The 20,955-nt window shown below is 42.1% G+C and overlaps 1 protein-coding gene across 3 annotated transcripts; it reads left to right on the forward strand.

Annotated features, from left to right (window-relative positions):
• The first annotated feature begins 7,432 nt into the window (after window positions 1-7,432).
• On the forward strand, window positions 7,433-20,793 carry psip1a (PC4 and SFRS1 interacting protein 1a). Of its 3 annotated transcripts, none has more exons than XM_086033233.1 (17): window positions 7,433-7,569; window positions 7,931-8,004; window positions 9,228-9,304; window positions 9,516-9,654; window positions 9,740-9,832; window positions 10,533-10,673; window positions 12,197-12,247; window positions 12,333-12,396; window positions 12,474-12,567; window positions 12,650-12,833; window positions 13,912-13,979; window positions 14,448-14,503; window positions 16,060-16,130; window positions 16,953-17,054; window positions 17,139-17,346; window positions 19,776-19,857; window positions 20,472-20,793. In XM_086033233.1, exons 2-17 carry the CDS (start codon window positions 7,933-7,935, stop codon window positions 20,500-20,502), a joined length of 1,533 nt encoding a protein of 510 aa, XP_085889359.1. In that variant the 5' UTR covers window positions 7,433-7,569; window positions 7,931-7,932; the 3' UTR covers window positions 20,503-20,793. The 3 variants fall into 3 exon arrangements, with proteins under 3 accessions (XP_085889359.1, XP_085889361.1, XP_085889360.1); XM_086033234.1 differs by lacking the exon at window positions 7,433-7,569 and adding an exon at window positions 7,579-7,751; XM_086033235.1 differs by lacking the exon at window positions 10,533-10,673 and having other exon boundaries at window positions 7,434-7,569.
• The last annotated feature ends 162 nt before the right edge of the window (window positions 20,794-20,955 follow it).

Here is a 20,955-nt window from a genome sequence, read left to right on the forward strand (position 1 = left end):
TCAACAGTGGCCTAATTTTCCTACGTTGAGCTCAGAAAAACGCCTGATTCCGCTGGGCTCCCCACGGGTGCCGTGATCCCCTCCGATCATCCTGTATTCCGACGCCCCTTATAAAAGCTAATGTGCTGATTTTACGTTTTCAACCTGCCATGATCCCTCCCCACAATCCCTCCCCTGCTCCCTCCGGTTCTGCTTTCAGCGAGGATCGGCGGCAGCTTTGATCACAGTCCCCCGTTAAAGGTTTAAAAACGTCTCAATTCCTGACGATTGTTGGGGCCTCGGTGGTTTACTTAAAGCGTTTCCCCGCACTCCCTCGTTCAAATTTACCACTCCTAAATGAGGCACCTTCTCTCCCAGCTTCCCATCCCGCAGCCGCTTTCAAGTTCCCCCGTTTGGGTGCCATGGCCGTAAGCCCTAGATTTTGTCTCCCCCATCTTTTTGCCAAATACAAAAAAAGACCCAGTAAGCCGGGTCTTCATCGACGTAATCCCCAGATCTCCCACTTTCTCGGAAATCGATGTTGAGGTTGAGAGGGGGTGAAACTTCCCTCTTAACTCATCGAGCTGGGAAGTGATAAAGTCCTGGGATCATTTTTTTTTTTGCAATCGCAGTGGCGCCATGATGAAACTAATGGTGCAATTTCGTGCTATCTCGTCACTTCACATGATGTCCTTTATAGTGGGGCCTTGGTGCCGATTGTTTTTCTGCCATATCAGGCAAATATTCTCTCAATTTTGATCTTGAGAAAAAGATGATCAACTTCATTATGAAGTGCCGAAATGGGAAAAGAAGTATTGGAACACCTGGCTGAATCCAAAATGGCTGAGTTGGCCTGATGGCTCAACTCAGTTCTAGTTCATCCCTAAGGTGTTTGATATGCCTTTTTTACACCAAACGCATCCAAGCACTGGGCACATAAAAGAACATTTTCCCCAAACTGTTCCCTGCATACAGCCATCCATTTTGTGGTGCACTTGAGAAGACCAACCCTGCACATTACACACATGACCAGTGGTGGGAACTTGTATCCATCCGAGGAAGACGCCAGAAGAAATACAACTCAAACCTACATTGTACCATGGCCTCCGAAGATAAGGTAGAAAGACTTTTAAGCGTTACACTGCTACATTTCAAAACAGGCATCAGTACTTTCTACTCTTTACTTTGTCAAAGTAGGCTTGTTACTTTTTTCAACCTCCAATGATAACGACACAACATGAAAAGTGAAGTAAATAAGTAAAGTCAGCTGCATTTGAGATTGTAATTAATTGATATCTTTGGGACTAAGGCAGCAAAAAAACAAGGACAGAAGCGACATTCAACCCCCATCATCTTATTTAAGTAAAATACAAACCACAATCTTCTAGCATTTAATCTAAAGTAGAAATAAAACTAAGTGAATCTTACAAATGTGAGTGAACCCCTCACATCTTTGTAAATATTACATCTTTTCATGGAATAACACTGAAAAAAATGACATTTTTCTACAATGTAGTCGGTGTACAATTTGTGTCACAGATGCCAGCTAGCGTGGGGCAAACCTCACTTGTCGGAATGAGGGTGCTGGCTACTTGACTGGCGGCCTGGGGTTTAGCCTAGCGGTTAGTGAGAGACGGTGATGATGCATGTTTGAAGCCCAGGTGTGATCAGACACTCGCAGGATCGCCGATACATTTGTACAGTCTAACAGTGTAAATTAACTGTCCTCAAATAACTCAACACAAAGCCATTCCTGTCGAAACCGCTAGCAACTGAAGTGTCCAACTTGGGCCCAATTAGCCATTTTCCCCACCTGGTATCATGTGACTCATTAGTGTTACAAGGTCTCATGTGTGAATTTGAAGCAATTGTGTTAATTGTGGTGTTAGCGCGCTCACACTTTCTTATTCTGGTCACTTGAAGTTCACACACTAAAAAATGCTGGGTTGCTAACCCACTAACTGGGTGGCTGTGGATTTTGAGCAGAGTTTGTTACATTTACCCAAGGTTGGGTGAATTATTTTGACCCAGCAGATTGGGTTGAAGATTGTATTCGAGTGGGCTGAAGATGTGAAGCAGGTCGAAGGTGTATTGAAGTTGAAGTAAATTTAATGTAACATTCTTCGAAACCTTTGTTTCTGGCTGATTGGCTCAGGGGGTAACACCGCTGAATCTGAACACTGGGAATAGGGCTCAACCCCACAGAAAATGGGAAAATGGGTGGGTTATACCAGGAAGGGCGTTGAGTAAAACCGGTGCCAAACATATGTTAGCTGTGGCAACACTTGACAGGTGAAAGTTGCTTCTTCGAAAATGTAGGTGAGAAAATTATTATTATTTTTAACCAAAGCTATACTAATCTGGTAACACATTTCTTGGTAGGTTTAATTCATCAGTATGGGTAGTTTTTTCCCCATATTGGATCAAAATCTTGACCCAATTTGCCGAGTCAAATCTTCAACCCAATGCTCTGGGTATAAGTTTCGGACCCTGCGCTGGTTTAGCTGTTTCACCCAATTTGGGTTACTTTTGACCCAGCAGTTTAAGAGTGCAATACGGCACCGCATGTCCAAGAACTGTCTGGGAATCTGAAATAGAACTTCCTTGTTGGACATCGCTTCAAAGGCAGCAGTTGTGTTGCATGACAGCGGTCAGGTTGAGGGTCAGTGCTAGGACAACAGCACTTCTGCCAGCCTTTCTTGGCGTATGTCAGGCTGATGGAGGCTACGGAGCAGTGGGGTGGTATGTTCCACTACAACCCTCTGCCCCTACGCTCCAGCACTGTAATTAATATGTTGTCGTATCAAAGTTGAAGTGTTTGCCTCGGAAATGTCCCGCACCCGGCCCCCGCCCCTTATTAAACAGCTGACCTCCAAGCAGCTGAAGGTTGCTTGGCAAACTTGGCTCGCCCCCGAGCGAAAACATCTGCTTTCCTCGCGGGCGCGACTGCCGCGGACCCCCACAGACCCCCATGCCTCAGCTGGCCGCCGCGGCCCCGGCGAGAGAGAGCCCTTCCGCTGTCCTCGCACGATGACCCCCACATTTATAACATCTCAATGCCTCGAGCCCAGACTAGGGGCCCCCTCCATCACTGGAGTGGCAAGGCGGTCACTTGACCGCTGAGAGGGAGCGCTCCTGTCTTGTTAGCCCCTCTTCATGGCCTGTTGACAGGAATGAAGGGATGGGGAGAAAGGCGATGCTAGGAAGAGGAGGGAGTTCTTTGGGCATCTGCGCAGCTCCCATAAAGTGGCGGCGGTTGGAAATCTGACAGAAGCATCTGTCATCCCCTTGCCTTCATACACTCACCTGCTGTCCGAGGGCCCGACTGGTCCTGTCCTCCCCTTTTGCTCGCCGCCTCCCATCTCATGAGAAGCACTTGGACGCCTCCTTTGGAGAATCTCACACACTGCAACCTATCCCATCTTTTGTTGAACCACTGTCAGCTCAGTTGTATGACTTGATAACACATGGACAAAATAATTGTTCATTAAAGAAAGAAAAACCCACGACGGCGTGAGAAATAACTTGAAACTGACGAGACTGAAATTTGATCAAATGCACACTGACAGGTCAAAAAATCCAAACAAAAGACAAAAGTTGGGGCTCAACAGTATGATATATTGTATCAAATGCTGCTCTGAGATCCTGTAAGAATAGAACTGACACCTTTCCCGAGAACATCATGGCTCAGCTTCAGAAAACAGGTGAGCCGGCCGGGATTGGTCGTTACCTGAGCCCTGAGCAGTTGTGATGTCATTTTCAGTCGACAGAAGTGACAAAATGTTCGCCCCCTGAGATGGCTAAAAACGTTTGGATTTTGCTGTTCAACTCATATTCCACAAACGCGATATTAATCAGAATTGAAGACTGGAGCCGCATAGAACATACTATTGTAAGATTTTTGGGGGGGGTTGTTACATTTGTCACATGATAAGAATAACATACTACAGATGGTGCGGGACGCTTGCCTCGGCCTCTCGTGATGTACACCAGCAATTAGGCCTCCATAGATCCTGCGCATCGTTTAAAGACAATGAAGGATGCCGGTGATACTTGAAGGACACTTGTCTTTGAGCCACGCGCGCTCCACAGAGGGGGTTAAGAGAGACGAGGAGGCCAGGACGGGGGTCCGGCAGGTCCAGGAATAATACCGAGGCACCTCCCTGCCCAGCCTGCCAGGTGAGAGACCTTCCGTGTTGGAGCCCAGCCAGCTTGGTGGGGGTCCTGCTCAGACAAGGGGATGACAGTGTGTACGACGCGTATGACTGAGCGCGTATCCTTCACCCCGACAGACGAGGCGTTGGCACAACAACCCGGCCCACTCTGTCTCCGGAGGGTCCCGCAAAAAGCCTTCATTTGTTAAAGCTTCTTTGCCGCGACCTCGGTCTCACGCTGAGAAGCTACTTTTTTCCACGTCTCCCGGTTTGGCCGCTGCCCTCTGGCCATCACGCCAATGAGGGCATTCATTTGATGAGGAAACGTCAAAAGCTGACAGAATACCTCCTGTGATAGCAGAGAAATTCAAATTTTTACGCAGGTCTGTCCAAATCCATGTTGTAATTAAAGTCCTCAACCTAAATTGTTCACCAGACTTTTATCACATTCTTATTTTTATTCTAACATTCATATGCTCAACAGCACATTTTGCTTCAGAATTCTTTGACAGTCTTGAGATACAATACAATACAATACAATTTTATTTATATAGCGCATTTCATAACAGCTAGGGCTGTAACAAAGCACTTTACAATACAATAAATAAAACAAAAACAATAAAAGGCTGTGGTACATGTATTACGGTAATAAATATATACATAGATAATATATAAAATATAAATAAAATATAAGTAAATAAAGCCGATAAATTGACATAAAACACTATATACAATTGACACCGGAAAAGAGCCGAAAAATTCAGGTCTGATCAGAAGCCAGAGAAAAGAAATGTGTCTTCAACTGGGTTTTAAAAGTGGACAGAGAGGGGGCTTGCCCAACAACCAATGGGAGCTCATTCCAGAGGGAAGGACCAGCGACAGAAAAGGCTCGATCCCCTCTGAGACTCCTCTTGGTTATCGGCACCTCGAGCAGCGAGGCTGGGGGAAGGTGCGTAGGAGTGGAGGAGCTTGGAGAGGTACGCCGAGGCCAGGCCATTTAATGATTTAAAGACAAATAGGAGAATCTTAAATTGAACCCTGAAATGCACTGGGAGCAAGTGAAGGGAGGCCAGAATTGGTGTTATGTGCTCAATCTTCCGAGCTCCAGTTAGTATTACACTGTATACTGCTCAGATTCCGAGACATCAAAAGCTGACAAAGCACGTCACGTGTACAACAGAGAAGTTTTAATTTTATGGGGGTGTGTTCAAAAACTTTTTCTAATTAAAGTTGTCGACCTAAATATTAACACTGAAAAAAATCCATAACTACCTTAAATCATTGATTCTAGACCAGTGAAGCACTCCTGTGTTGAAGGGCACCTTTCCTGGACTTGAATGAGCGATGGCGTCCTTGAGCCGGTGTGTGTTTAATGTGTGTGTGGGGGTGTGTGGGTGCTTGTGTTTGCGTGTGTGTCATACACATGGATTGGCATCTTTCCCCATTTTACTGCTGGCAAGTCTTCAGCGTGTTCGGGAGAAGCCACTGGAGAATGATAAAGTAGTCACAAGACAGGTCAGTGTGTTCATTAACACCATGGCAAGATTGCTTGATAAATACACTAGCTTGCCAAAGGTAGAAATAATGTCAATTCTATTTAAAAATCACACTAATACTGCAGATAAAAACATTTCTTCAAATTATGAATTATGAACTGATGTGGTTCACTTCCATCCAATACCACCCACTATTATGTAAAAATTATAGAAACCACCAATAAAATACAAAAATACTTTAAAACAGCACACAGTTGAGGAACTTACATCAACTCAAGCAGTTCAGAATCAGTATTCATCTGATAACATGACAAAAAAAACATTTTAATGAAACAAGTGAATAACATCATACACATTCAATTCAATTTGTGCTGATCGAAGCTGTAGTTTTGCTCTGACCAACCAATCAGAAGGTGGAAAAATGCTGATATCATCAAGGGCCAGCAATGACAAATTTAAAATACTCCCATTACGAATATACAGTTATTGAAGTTTCATGGGAAAGCACTACTGATTCTGAAGGCTCTGGTGAGATTAAATTGATGTGGCAACACATACAATGAAGGCTGAAATCTGGGTGGACAAAAAATTTGAACATCTACATACATGTAATGGAAGCAGTGCAGACAAGAGAAAGGCTATGATATGAAGAAAATTGACTTTTGGAAATAAATTAATACAATTTGATGGAACAAAAATTGGCGGCACGGTGGTCGACTGGTTAGCACGTCCGCCTCACAGTTCAGAGGTCGTGGGTTCAATACCGGCTCCGGCCTCCCTGTGTGGAGTTTGCATGTTCTCCCCGTGCCTGCGTGGGTTTTCTCTGGGCACTCCGGTTTCCTCCCACATTCCAAAAACATGCATGGTAAGTTGATTGGACTCTCTAAAATTGCCCCTAGGTGTGATTGTGAGTGCGGATGTTTGTCTCTGTGTGCCCTGCGATTGGCTGGCAACCAGTTCAGGGTGTCCCCCGCCTACTGCCCAAAGACAGCTGGGATAGGCTCCAGCACGCCCCGCGACCCTTGTGAGGAGAAGCGGTACAGATAATGGATGGATGGATGGATGGAACAAAAATTGGAGTTTAGATTGTAAATGTGGGTCAGTTCTTCTGATAATGTTCAGGCCATGAGAGAAGCCCAATGATTAACTATACACTACAGGCAGTGTTTTAATTGTCATACGAGTCTAAAAGCTCACCACTGCATGCTATGTTTAAAAACGGTAAAGAAACAGAGTGGTCACCCTTTGATAGGTGTCTTTTTTAAAATTCGGAACTGTCAAAGTGTTAAATGTCATTAAGTCTTTGTGGTACTTAGCAGCCAGGATGTACAGGAGCTTGACTGTAAGTGTAAGCATTCAACAATGTTACGATATGAAATTATGTGGTGAAATTCTCCATGTGTCTGGTATCATAAGCGTATGCCTGATGTTTCTAACAAACCAATCCGTATCAAAATCGGTAACGATTTCTCCGATTTATGATTAATTTATTGGAGCCAAACAGTTTCCTCAATACAAGTGAATGGAAGGGTAACCCGGTTCAAGATGGCGGTCATTTGTGACATCAGAGCATGGCGCATGCTGCTGCATGCATGTCTCTAGGCAACGATGGCTATCATGGCGGCTATCATCGACTTGTAAATGGGATATTATATATTTTGTAGTTGATATTTAAACGTATGATATAACTCATATGTGTGAAATAATCAAACAGATTAGTGATTTAGTCATTCTAAAATATGCGGTTTATTCACCATTGTCCAAAACTGGAATGTTTAATCCCAGCAAGGTATTTTTCGAAATTCTGCACCCCTGTATTGTACGTCGTAGTGGTACTCTCCGGTGACGTCCCAAGCGGGAGGGGAAAACGTGGTTCGGATTGTGTGCGGAAAAGGAGCTTTTGTGTGGGGAGGAAAACGTTACGGCACAGCGACTGTCAAGTAAACAACCAACTCATAGTTAATGTCATTATACTGTATTCTCCACGCGGCTCAGTCAGTCGGCAGACGTTGTTTTTGTCGCGTCTACAGCTCGAACAACCTACTGCTAGCTAGCTGCTATAGTGCGTTTGTTGACGTGCGGTGCTACCACACACGTGATGGCTACTGTGTATTTTAGTCATGTATGTTTCCCTGTGAAATATAATCATTGTTGTTCTTGGAATGCCTAGTGTGTGTGAATGAATGGTGAATGGGGGGAGATGGTGGCGTTCAGGGGGAGGGGCACCCACATGTCATGTGCTGTTATTATTTGTAGTTGAGAAGCAGGCAACTTCATATTTCTCTCACGTTTTTCCAACAGAAATGGCCCGAGACTGGAAGCCTGGTGATCTGATTTTTGCTAAAATGAAGGGTTATCCTCACTGGCCAGCGAGAGTAAGCATGCAACTCAGACACAACAGACGCAATGGCAGAGTACCTGTCAGGGTTGGGCCTTTATTAGAAAATTCAGTTTTCAGGCCATGCCTTGTTCGATTTCGTTCTGTTTGTGTTGCAAGCCAAATTATAGGTATGGACATGCTTCAAATGCACCGCCACTCAAGTGGGAAAAAAAATATTAAAGGGAAGTTAAGTGAAAGAAAAGCTTCGCAATTATATATTCTATGGGCCTCCACTAGTCTAAACACAGCATTCAGAATAATATTGCCTTTGTGGCATATGAATTAAGCAGCAAAATTCACCCATTTATATCCATCTCAGGGGCTGACTATTTTGCCACTTGCTGTCAACTGAAAATTACATCACAGATCCTTAGGGCTAAGGTAATGACCAATCACAGCTTACCTGTTTAATGGGGTTTGGTCATGTGACGTTTGCAAGCTGGGCCCTTAGGCACTGTGACGTCAATTTTAGTTGACGGCAAGTGGCAGTACAAGACAAAATGGCCGCCCCCTGAGATGGATAAAAACAAATTAATTTTTCTGCTTAAATCATATACCTTATACGCAATAATCATTCGAATCCTGTGTTTAGACTAGCGGGACCGCATAGAACATATTGTGAAGAACATTAAGTAAAGAAAACTAAAATTGTCAAACCTTCCTTCTTCTGTACAGATATATGGCAATACAAAAATAAATACATTTAAAATGAACCACAAAAACTCATGTATGATATTAATCGACAAAGATGAAAACAAAGCACATATTTGCTGTAATTATAGTTAGTTTTATAAACATAAGATGGAGTTTCAGTTAGTTTCTGTTTGTGTAAAAGCATTTTTGTTTTTATTTTATTTCATTCTCGAAATGTTTTCTTCAGTTATGGTTTGAGTTGTTTCGTTAGTTTTCCTCAACTGGAATAACCTTGGTTCAGTCTTCTCGGTCACAAAAAACAAGTTGCTTGCAGTCAGTGCGCACCCTCACACACAGGGCTGTGCAGTACCTATAAAACACCTCTAGGTGACAGTCTTGCTCTGCACACACACCTTCCTGTACTCCCTCTAATGTCTTTCAAGTCTCCAGTATGGTAACCAGTTCTCCCTTACATTATTTTTATCATACAGGGGTTAACTCATATGAGGAATGTTCATACAGTAAAATAAGGTTCTATGATGTCGACATTAATAAATTTTCTTCATTTTTTCATCCCACCGACAGATAGATGAAGTCCCAGATGGTGCTGTGAAGCCATCCAACATCAAGTTACCCATCTTCTTCTTTGGTACCCATGAAACGTGAGTGACAACATAAAACCATTTTCACTTGTTAGTGCAGCACTTCATACACTAAATGGTGCCCCCCCCCCCCACACACACACACAAAAAAGGGGCTCTGGATCTTTGCCCACTGTAGCTGATCACAGCATGTATGGAGAAAATTGGTGTAGGGGTTGTTACTTTGAAGATTTAGCTCCACTTTTACGTAATCTTACAATTTTCCCCACAGTGCCTTTCTCGGCCCCAAAGACATCTTTCCGTACCAACCCAACAAGGAGAAGTATGCCAAACCCAACAAGAGGAAGGGATTCAACGAAGGACTATGGGAGATTGAGAACAACCCCAAAGTGGAGCTGACGGCACCCAAGGTTTGTATCCTGCATTGTGGGCAAAACATATTAGTCAAAATTACTTTCCTGTGCATCTCACGTTATTCTCTTATGTTTTCGATAGCCGATTCATCCTGAATCTTTGTCCGAGAAGGATTCAGACGCTGGACTAGAGGGCGAGGATGAGGCGGATGACAAGGAAACAAAGTCATTGAAAGTAAGTGTTGTTTTTTTAACTAATCTTATAAAGTCATCCGCTTGATGTCACCGACCGACAATGCTAGTGCTTCATCACAGCTTCTTGTTTTCTTGCTGCCTCTTTTATTGTTTGAAATCCGATTTGTTCAGTTTTCAAAACAGATTTGCCCCATCTGAACTAAATATTCCGTCCCTGGGTCAAATTATTGCCATCATAAAACATTTAGTAACTCTCACGGCAATGTTGTGAGAAACAGTTTAGAAACTGTAGAAATACACTAATTTTTTTATTTTTTATTTATTTGACTGAGACGTCTCTACACAACATTTCCGAGACATGCTGGAGACCACCAAGAATTAACTACCGGTAGTTACATTCAAATTCATGTTAAAGAGGAGTAAGCACACACCTGCCACCATTTAAAGTACCTTGGATTATGCATGAACAAAGTTCAGATATTCTAGTATGGTTTTCCGGACATTTTTGCTGTCACAAAATCAACATTTGTACAGTGAGGTATTTAGATGTATGTTCCAGTTACCTTTCTTCCTTTGCAATAAGTTCAATTTCCAATTTTTATGGTTATCGGCACATCGGCAAAAATATATTTAAGGCAAATAAGACTTAAAAAAAAAAAAAAAAAAAGAACCGTTCCTAATTGTATCGCCACTAATTCTGAGGTTCCACAAAATGGAACAAACCACCTGTAACTTTTCAGGCTCCGGGAAGGGAGGCGGAGGATGTGGTGGTGGAGGAGGAGGAGGAGGAGGAGGATGATGATGATGATGAGGAGGAGGAGGAGGAGGAGGAGGAGGAGGAAGGGCCTATGATCACTGAACAGGGCCCTCAGAAACAGGATGTACGTACTTTGCATGCTGGGAGGTGTAGATCGGGGCGCGTGCATGGTTGGTTTACTTGGTGGTGGGCCTCGACTTTTATTTCACTAATCAGCGTGTTTTATATTAGAAAGTAGTAGTGCCACTGAGCCATCAAGTGTCTCAGCAAGCGTTCGCATTGATGTATCAATATTAAGATAAAAATCTGTATTATGTCTGTGCTTTTGAGGCATCATCATTGTGGTAATTGATTTCATTTCCTGCATGGCTTCTTCTGTGCGCTTCGGAGTCACTGCTTGGCAGTTTGCATCGTGTGCAAGACCTTTTTAACAAGTCCTGCACTGCATGTTTCACCTTTACTGTTAATTTGCTTTCCCGTTTGCATCTGAACATTTTAAATGGGCTTTCCCATGTTTAATTGAAATCGCTGACAAATGCAATATGGTTCCGATTGATTGGAAACTGTGTGACGGACAGCGTCAGACCCCCCATAGCCATTTTCAAATGTAATATATCGTCGCCGCCCTGTGAAAAACGCTTATTATTCTTATTTTTACATGAATGATGTTTCCACCTTACAAACATCGCATTAACGTGAACATTTTAGAAATTTCCAAAATTGGACATACCGTAAGTGTTTTTCACAAGACAGTGACGATATTTTATATATATATTTTTAAAGCTTTGCCCCACTATTGCATGTTCTAAATCTTAATTATAAATTGCATAGTTCATTATATACAATACAAAGTTAAAAGTTTGGATACACTTTCTCATGCTTTTGAAATTAAAAGTGTGCTCGTGGACTTTAGGTTTACACAGGACACAATGATTGGCCAAAAATTGTTGTTCGAGCCGACAAATGCGAACATTTGCCACAGTTGTGGGGCCATGGCTGGCAGCTGCTGACTTGCTGGCGCTGGCTCGTTTTGAGTCGAGCCCATATTATTGACAGTTTAAACGTCGACACACTCCATGTCGTCAATCATTTTACGTCTTCTCACCTTCCAATTAAATTATCTTCTGTAAGCGGGTAGCATAGTCTCTTCTTGGGTGATGTCATAGCTTGGGATAGAGCTTGGACCTGGGATGACCAGGACCGGGTGTAACCCTTCATATGATTGGGGGAGCCACATACGTTGGTCAAATTTTTTTTTTTTAATCGTCATGCATCATGAAAAACAAAAGTAACAACCCTGTTTTGAAAATGTATCGAGGAAAAAGTACAGATACTGGTATTAAAATGGAAGGGGTACAAGTAAAAAAGTATTCTAAAAAAATAAATACAAAGTACTGGAAAAAACTACTCAAGAACAGTGATGACGTATTTGTACTTAGTTATTTCCCATCTCTGATTAAAATGTGCAAGTCAAAAAGTGCACTGCTAAAGCTTGAAAAGCATGCTAGTCCTGATCTCGCCACAAGATGATGCTATAGTGCAAGAGAAAAAAAAACGTAAATTGGCAAATGAATTCAATGTACAGTGTGTTTGCTGTATTTCACTACATTAGCAGAGAGTAAACTGATTCAAACTGTCACTTTACAGGACTCAGTCCAGGCGGAGGCTCCTAAACCCAAGAGAGGACGAAAAAGAAAGGTCCATTTTTATTTAATGATGTCTCTAGGAGTTGAAATCATATTGAAAGAGAGAATACAGTATTGATATTGTTGATTTAATTCAGAATGAGGGTGAGCAGGAGGCTGAGGCAGCGGAAGCTCCCCCGGCGAGTCCCGTCAGTCCTGCAGGCAAGTTGAAATGTCCGTGGCCATCCTATAATATCCCGTGTGATGTAACAATAACTAATAATGCATGCGTTTGTCAGGTGGGGAGGCCCCCAAACGACGAGGCAGGAAGCCCAAAAGTGAGAAGTTACTTCTGCTGCAGCATCAAGACCGGCCAGGCTCAGGAAGTGAAATGTAAACACACACATATCACTGTCACGAAACATTAAAAAATAAATAAATCAGAAATCATAATCTGGTCTTCCTCGGCCCAAAGAGACACCGCTGAGTCCGATAAAAAGAGGAAGAGGGCGGCGGAGGACAAGTCCAAGAGCTGCGAGGAGGACAAGCGAAGGAAGGAGGACATCAAGGCCAAGGACGGCGAGGGGAAAGAGCCCGAGGCCAAGAAGAAAAAGCAGTCCAAAGAGGGCAACTCCTCGGGTGCCTCGGACGATGACGAGGTTAGTGTGGTCATCAGGCAACATGTACAGTGTGTATAAAAAGTCTACACACCCCTGTTCGTAGGCCAAGTTTTTGTGATATAAACAAATGAGACTAACACCTTTTCCACCATTAATTTGAACAATACCAGTACAGCTGAATTGACTGGGATGATGTAGTTGCATAAGTGTGCACACCCTTTTATAACTAGCATGTGACTGTCTTTAGAATTTAACAATCACATTCAAACTTATGTTAAGTGGGCATCAACACACACCTGCCACCATTTAAAGTCTCTCTGTTCAATCCCAAATAAAGTTTAGATGTTCTTGGCTTTTCCTGACTTTTTTGTATTTTTTTTTGCTCTCTAGCAGACGTCTGAAGGTTTTGTGCCAACACTGACTCCTGTTTAAAACTGTTCATAATTCCTTCTACCAAAATCTGCTAAACATAAGTAAGAAAATGTGTTATGGTCCAATGAAACTGAGGTTGAACTTTGTGGCCCTAATTTCAAAAGGTGCAAAGTTTCAAAACCAATACCGCTCATCACCAAAAGTACACCATACCAGCAGTGAAGCATGGTGGTGGCAGCATCATTTTTTTGGAACTTAGTCAAGGTGGAGGAAATTATGAACAGATTCAAGTAGCAATCAATGTTAGCATGATACCGTCAGGCTTCTGCCGGAAAGAAAAAAAACTGAATAAAAGCCTACTAGAACATCTGGATTTTATTTGGGGTTAATCAGGGGCAGTTTTAAATGGTGGCCGGTGTGTGCTGACACCTATTTAACATGAGTTTGAACGTGACTTGTAAATTCCGAACACAGCCACATCAGAGGGTGTGCACACTTGTGCAACCACACTATGTCAAATAAGTTGTACAGGTCATGGTCACATTAATAGTGGAAAAAGTTTTGAACTTATTTATCTTCGGCTCTTTTTTTTAATATAAATGTATATCACAAACCCAGCATTTGAACAGGGGTGTGTAGACTTTTACCATTTACACTCACATTGACACCTATGGCCAAGTTTTCAGTAGGCCTAACCATGTTTCTAGAGACGTGCTAGCAACAATTTGTTTGTCTTTTTGATTAGAAAAACAAAAGCAAGAAAAAACATCAGAGCGCTGACACGGACAAGGACGGACGGCGGCGGAAAGAGGAGTAAGTGGTCACGCTACCAAAAGTATTCCACAAGCATCTACACTCATGCTATATTGTAGCAAACTTGTTTCATCACATTGCCCCAACGCATCTGTCCTTGGTTTGCGGCGGTCCCGACATATTAGTTACACATACAGTTTGCCTAGCAGCGTAAGCACGCAGCACAAGAAGGCACGCTTAGTTACCGCCATGAATACAGTACATACAGTGCATACATACAGTCATGTTTTTTTTTTTTTCCACAAAAATATTTACTGATTACTACAATATTGAATTCTAGCTAGTGATATTATGATTATGTAATTATGGCACATTCTGACTTGCGTACAAATTCCAGTTACGTGTACAATTCTTCCAATTCTTCTGTTACATATTGAGTTGTAAACAGTGTTTTAGCCCTAAATTCACTTATTTTTGGTCCTATTTTATGTCATTTCTAGTATAATGCAATGTTCCTCCTCCAAACAGATCAAGCAAAGATGACCCCAAGAAAACTGAAGAGCGATCTGGGGCCAAGAAAAAGGGTGAGTAGTCTTACCTAAAGCGCCAAAATCAACGGTCAAATAATAAACCACACTATTGCTACGAAACCCCTTGCCAGTCTAGGGGTGGGCGATATGGGCAAAAAAATATATATCTCGATATTTTTTCAAAAAACTCGATAGCAATAATTTGACGAATATTTTAAATCTGCACTTGCTTCACAGACCAATTGTGGATAGACAGCATTTGTGAACATCTCTTTTAAATTACTAAATATAGCTTCTGCCAAACATAATGATATTCTACGACAATATTCAACAAAAAAAAAACAAAAAATTATGTATAGACTTACATCGATTTTTGGGAATATTTATGTCATTTAACTGTCTCTGCTGTTATTCCCTATAGATGTGACATTTTGAGCTGCAGTAAGTACTGGTGTACCACTGCCAACTACGAGAGCAATCAGAATGAGAAAAAGGTGTTAACTGCAGCAATCAGAATGAGAAAAAATGTATTTGACGTGTGACGAAGTGTCACCCAGCGAGGGGGGGAAAAAAAAAGACGTCGTCATGACAACACCCATTCTCATACATTGCCCAACGTATTCAGAATAAAGTTGAATAAGAAAAACTGCAATTTCCCAAAAAGTGCATTTTCCCACTCATTTGTCGCTGTGATATGTACACTTTTGACTTTATTCATGTTTGGGTGTATGCTGGCGTCACACTAATAAACCGTCGTAGTTTGTGCAAGTTGAGAGTACAGGCTAGTTATGAATGATGCGGACTAAAAGCATGTAAAGTGAGTCCGTGCGTGCATTTATATTTGTTGGTTCAACTCGCCGACTGTTTTCTGAGTGTGTGTGTTTTAGTTTTTGTTTAGCATGCTTGCGCGGTCGCCAAGTTTTCCTCGTAATTCCATATGGCTCGTGGTGCAATAGAATTGCTCTTCACGGTGACCGTTTTGGCACATAAAACAATGTTATTCCCACCGATGTCAGTCTTGTCAACCCCAAACCATTTACAGACTGTACGGACGACGTGGCCTCGCTATTATTCCCCGCTGGACACTCCTCCATACTTGAAGCTCGGCTGCAGTGCGGACAAAGTCACTTGACCGGGTCCTGCCCGCTGATTCGGCGAATGATTATCACTTCCTCGTCCTCTGCCGTCAATGCGCACTGATTTTTTTTCAGTATTTCCTCATACTTTGCGGCCGTCGACTGACTCAAGTCAAAGGTAGTATTAATACTCGATAATGTCAAATTACACATCGTGAAAGCAAAATTGACGATGATATGGATAACGATATATATCGCCCACCTCTACATGACACCAAATGGCACAGTGAAGCAAAAGTGATCAAAACCATGATCGTCCTTTGTCCCTATTAACTCATTCACTGCCAGACATTTTCAGAGCCTCTTTTATCCTAACATTTGAAAAAAATGGAAAAAAAATAGAAATAAGTACCTGGGGTTGAATGCCTGGACTGTGAAAAGACAAATTTGTTAATGGCAGTGAATGGGTTAAATGCTTCCCTGTTCTTTTAAGAAATCCTTGAAGGCCACCATTGAAGGCCTCTTCCTTCACAGAAATTTCCACTGATGTGAAGCTGCAACGTCTGCACAGTGAAATCAAGATTTCGTTGAAGATAGACAACCCCGTGAGTTCTTCTTTCCTTTTTTCCTTTTGTGGAAATGGGGCCCAAGTGTATCATTTGGGAGGTGTCACAGGGTATAATTTTTTACATGATTTCATGAAGAGTGTTAATTGTTCATCTTTCCACAAATGCTACTAATCTTCACGATGTGCTGAATGAATAGATGGAATCTAAACCTAGTGCTAATCATTGTAACTTGTCACTGTGTAACCACCAGAGCTGGGCAGTCCGTCCCTGTGCCGGACCGGTCGGACCCTCCAGCCTGGCCGGATGCCCATTTTTGGGGCGGGGGGTGCTGGCTGGCAAATTTTTAAAAAGGGCTGGACTAAGCATGGCCGGAAGTGGATTTTAGACCGGCCCACTAATCGGCCCTCATGCGTGTGACGTGCTCGCGAGGCAGCCAAATTTCATCTCAGCCTACTCGGTGAAAGGCTGATTTTTGGGCTTCTTTCTACTCCTCCTATTGTAAATGAAGGAGAAAGTTACAGTAGCTGAGCTGTTATAACAAGATGCGTCACGGGTGCCTCGTTGAAATTGACCAGGGGATGATGATTGATTAATTAATCGTTAACAATTCCGTTGATCTTGTGGAATCGCTTCCTTATCAGTCGCTTCTCGTATAAAGTAAGTTTGATGAAGTACGCTACTTAAAATGCTGACAATCAACTTTTTTTTAAAGACGCACAACATTAGTTAATGCCGACATGATCCACACAGACCTCCGCTCCGGCAACTCTTCCAGGAGTTCAGAACATTCCATGAGAAATTCTCCCATCACATTGAGTTTGATGAAGTGTAAACATGCGTGTATTTGTATGTGTAAAGGATGTGAAGAAGTGCCTGGATGCCCTGGATGAGATCAGCACCCTTCAGGTGACCACTCAGCACCTGCAAAAGCAAAGCGAACTCATCGCCACACTGAAGAAGGCAAGACGTCCCCCCCCCCCCCCCCCCCCCCCCCCGTCCAAAATTCCCGTCCCGACTTGCCGCATCACATTTGCTTTGGTCCAGATCCGCAGGTTTAAAGCCAGCCAGGATGTGATGGACAAAGCCACCATGTTGTACAACAAGTTCAAGACCATGTTCCTGGTGGGCGAGGGCGAGTGCATGCTCAGCAAGGTGCTTAACAGGTCCATAGCTGAGCAACGGCAACACGAGGAGGCCAAGAAGGGAACGCTGAAGAAAGCGGAGCAAGCGCAGGAAAACAACATGGGCACAGGTATGTGTCATCCGTTTGAAAAAAACACAGAGGAACCTGATTGACCTCTATTTCGTTTGGATAAAATAAGTAGTAGTAGTAGTAGTAAGTGAAATCCGGAATATAAGAATAACATTGAAATACTCTCCCTAGACATATTTTTAGAGCATTTACGACACTTATGTTAAGGCCTTCAAGCACATTTTAGAATAATATAAACACATTTTAAAATAATTGATATACTGAGTGGGAGCAAGAGCAATGTGTAGGGCAAATATATTGCACAAACAGTGTACCGAGTTCCCTGTGTTTCCAGTAAGCAGATGCCATTTTTCCAAACTAACAAACTTATTAGTCTCACAATTTACATGAGTAATCATGCTGAAAGATGTACATTATACAGCCGTCGCTTTCTGTAGGCGTAAAAAGCAGGATGGGAGAGGATTGAGATATTCATTCATCTCTTGAGCAAAAATGAGATTGATCATGAAGTACTTCCTGTTTTCACGCCTCTTTTTTCAAATGCTGAAGAAGCAATTTTGGTCGTGCTACTCGCTTTGGTTTGAACAGCCGTTAACTCTGCCATTGACAAATTTACTTGACTTTTGACAGTCCAGCCATTCAGTCCCAGGAATTTATTTCTATTTATTTCAAAAATTTTAAAACGTTACGCTTAAAGAGGGGTATGAAAATGTCTGGCAGTGAATGAGTTAATCAAGTTTTGCAGCAGATTGTTTGTTTGCTCACTCTCTGTTGTTGCAAACCTGAACCAATTCCAAATGACGACAAAATGGTACCTCTTTAGTAAACTAGCTCCTCTCTGTTCACCACCGTGTCGTCACTTTTAACAGTGGCAGACCAGCTTGTCAGCGACGAAAAATATATATACAAATTTTAATGGCAAATTTACTGGTCGCATATGCGCTAGTTGATGAAACATTTGCACTGCCTCAAATTTTTTTTACCAGCAGTCTGGATAACTTTTCGTCCTCACTGGTACCCTCCTACTGGCATCGCGAAAAAATAAGAAAGTAGCACTTGTGAGTGCGGAGGTTCCACTGTACACAGACAATTTACGTACATTGACATGCATCATTTCATGGTGTTGCGATCAAAGGCTTGAGGTCTTTTTCCTTTACCAAACCCAAGAACACACTCAGCCTCCAGCCTGCTCATAAAAAAATAATGTGAATGTCATACATCTCGGGGAAGGGGCGTGTGGGGGTGTCATCATTATCCATCTTGAAATAAAATACTGTCATTATTAACCAACCACCACAGAGGAGATGATGAGAAATGTACACACAGACTCATTCAGTGATCCAAATGTTTAGCTATGAACGTAGAGAAAGTGAAAAGAAATCATACAAGACTCATAATGTCCACCTTTGTGTGCTTATATGATCGCGTGTGAGCGAGCACTCGTTAGTTGCAGCCCGTTAATTAATTCATTCATTGCCAAAAACGTTTTTGTCTTTTCACAGTCCAGCCATTCAATCCCAGGAATTTATTTATATATATATATTTTAGTGCTGTCAAGCGATTAAAATTTTTAAACGAATTAATCGCAAAATTTTCCACAATTGATCGCGATTAATCACATTTTTCAACTGCAATTTTTTACAAAGCTTGGAACCGATATTTACTTAACTAAAATCTTGGAATTAATGTGGAAAAAAAATAAAAGTATATTTCGATTCAAAGACTGTTCTTAAAGCTTTCTTTGATCCTTGAATACGATTCTTTTCCTGTAAAATACAACAGTTGAGCGATACACCAAAGACGTACAACTAATATGGTATTTGAATTTGGCAATGCAAAGTGTGCAAATTATTTTGGATTTTTCCAATGAGCCGTCAAGCAACTTTTTAAAGTAAAACTGCGGAAAAGTCTGTCTTTGTGACAGTGACGCTCTTAAGTTTGGCTGCAAAGCGAGCAGATGTCAGCTGTTACAGGAAGTAAATAAAATTGAGTTAACTGAGTTATTTTTTTTTAGTGCGATATGGAATTTAAATTAATCTCCATAGTTACTGCTTTAATTTTGACAGCCCTAATATTTTTTAAAACATTAGGGTAAAAGAGGGTCACTTGAGGTTCTGACTGACTTCGGTCTAACCGCCAGCCAAATTCAGACCCGACGAGTCACGCAACATCCTGAGAACGGTGTTCCTGGTCTGCATCCTGCATCTCTTTTCAACACGTCACAGGATCTCTTGAGAAAGGGGTGGAGGGCACACCACATCCTGAGCTTGAGCGGCTCGCAGGACAGATGAATACTTTTCTTGCGTGAAAAGGTTCCTTTCTCAGGCGAGGGGCGCGGCCAATGGCCGGTAAATTGGAATTATCTCCCCAAGGTCTGGGGCTAAAACATGTGTCATCACATGCTCCCGAGTGCTCGTCTTTGCTGAGGTTTTTGGACGTCTGAGCTTGTGTGTGCTTTGACCTTGTAGAGAAGGCAGGCGAAGGAGATCAGAGCACCGAAGAAAATAAGCAGGAGCCACGTGAGGATGCCTCGACGGGGGAGAACCTCAGGTAGCCTCATCAGAATTAAAAATATAGAGAATTCAAAATACTGAGTTGATCCCCAGCTCAATTTTCAAGTTTTCTCACAATGACAATAATGGTCTCTATTTTGATGGCTTGTTTATTAATCATGGTAATATAAAATGAATGAATTGAAACTTTAAGATGTTACTGACATTTGAATGTACATCTGTATGTTTTCTATCAGTCTTGCCACACATTTTTTTAGCCTATAACTCAACACATTTGAGTTATGTGGTGCCCCAGTTTGAACACAACGGACACTACTGTACTGTATGTAAAAGGAGTACATACTGTAGATATGAGACAAAGAGGAAAGTAGAGTCTGGTGGATAATACAACCTCACCACATTTTTTTTCTTGATTTCTTTCAGTGCTTCTTGAAGCTCGAAAGTTGCCATTTGTACAGTAGCCTAGATATCAGGCTCATCAGAGCTTTTTCAAAACTGCAAATGTACAGTATCTGATACTGGTATGTGTACCCTGCATCCCCAATTTAATGATTTAAAAAAGAGAATTTACATATTCAGCAGGTATTTCCCTGTATTTTTTTTCCAGTATTTCTCTGAAACCGGTCTAAATTGTTTGATCCTCTCTTCCAGTGCTCCCGAGGCTCCAGAGGCCTCCACCTGACTACCTACACTGGTCCCTCAAGGTCTTCACACTGGGATGTCCCGTCCAGTTGCTTGCGACTGCTCACTTTAACTGGTTTCCACGTTAACGACCGTTCTAGTCAAAGTTGCTGCTTCAAGTTATCGCTCCTTCGGTAGTCGTTGTCATAGAAGACAACATAGTTTCAGCTTTTACAGTTACCGTAGTTGACGGGGGGTTGACTGTTTCTTCTTTTAAACGTGTGTAAATAAGAGTTATTTTTGTGCCTTTTGGTTTGATACGTTTCAGCGTCAAATAAAGTAGTGCACTGTACTATCCAGTGAGCTGATTGATTGCACCAAATTTCCCAAACATCCTGTAAAATTGCGGAATCAGAGCCATAACTCAAGATTTGCTCTTGACCCGCCTTTAGTTTGTTTACATTATAAAAATGTGGATTCAAAGTCTATTCTTTTGATTAAAATCATGAAAAGA

This window comes from Filicampus tigris, chromosome 6 (assembly GCF_054856515.1).
Source record: "Filicampus tigris isolate MCC_2025a chromosome 6, RoL_Ftig_1.0, whole genome shotgun sequence".
Classification (NCBI taxonomy): Eukaryota; Metazoa; Chordata; class Actinopteri; order Syngnathiformes; family Syngnathidae; genus Filicampus; species Filicampus tigris.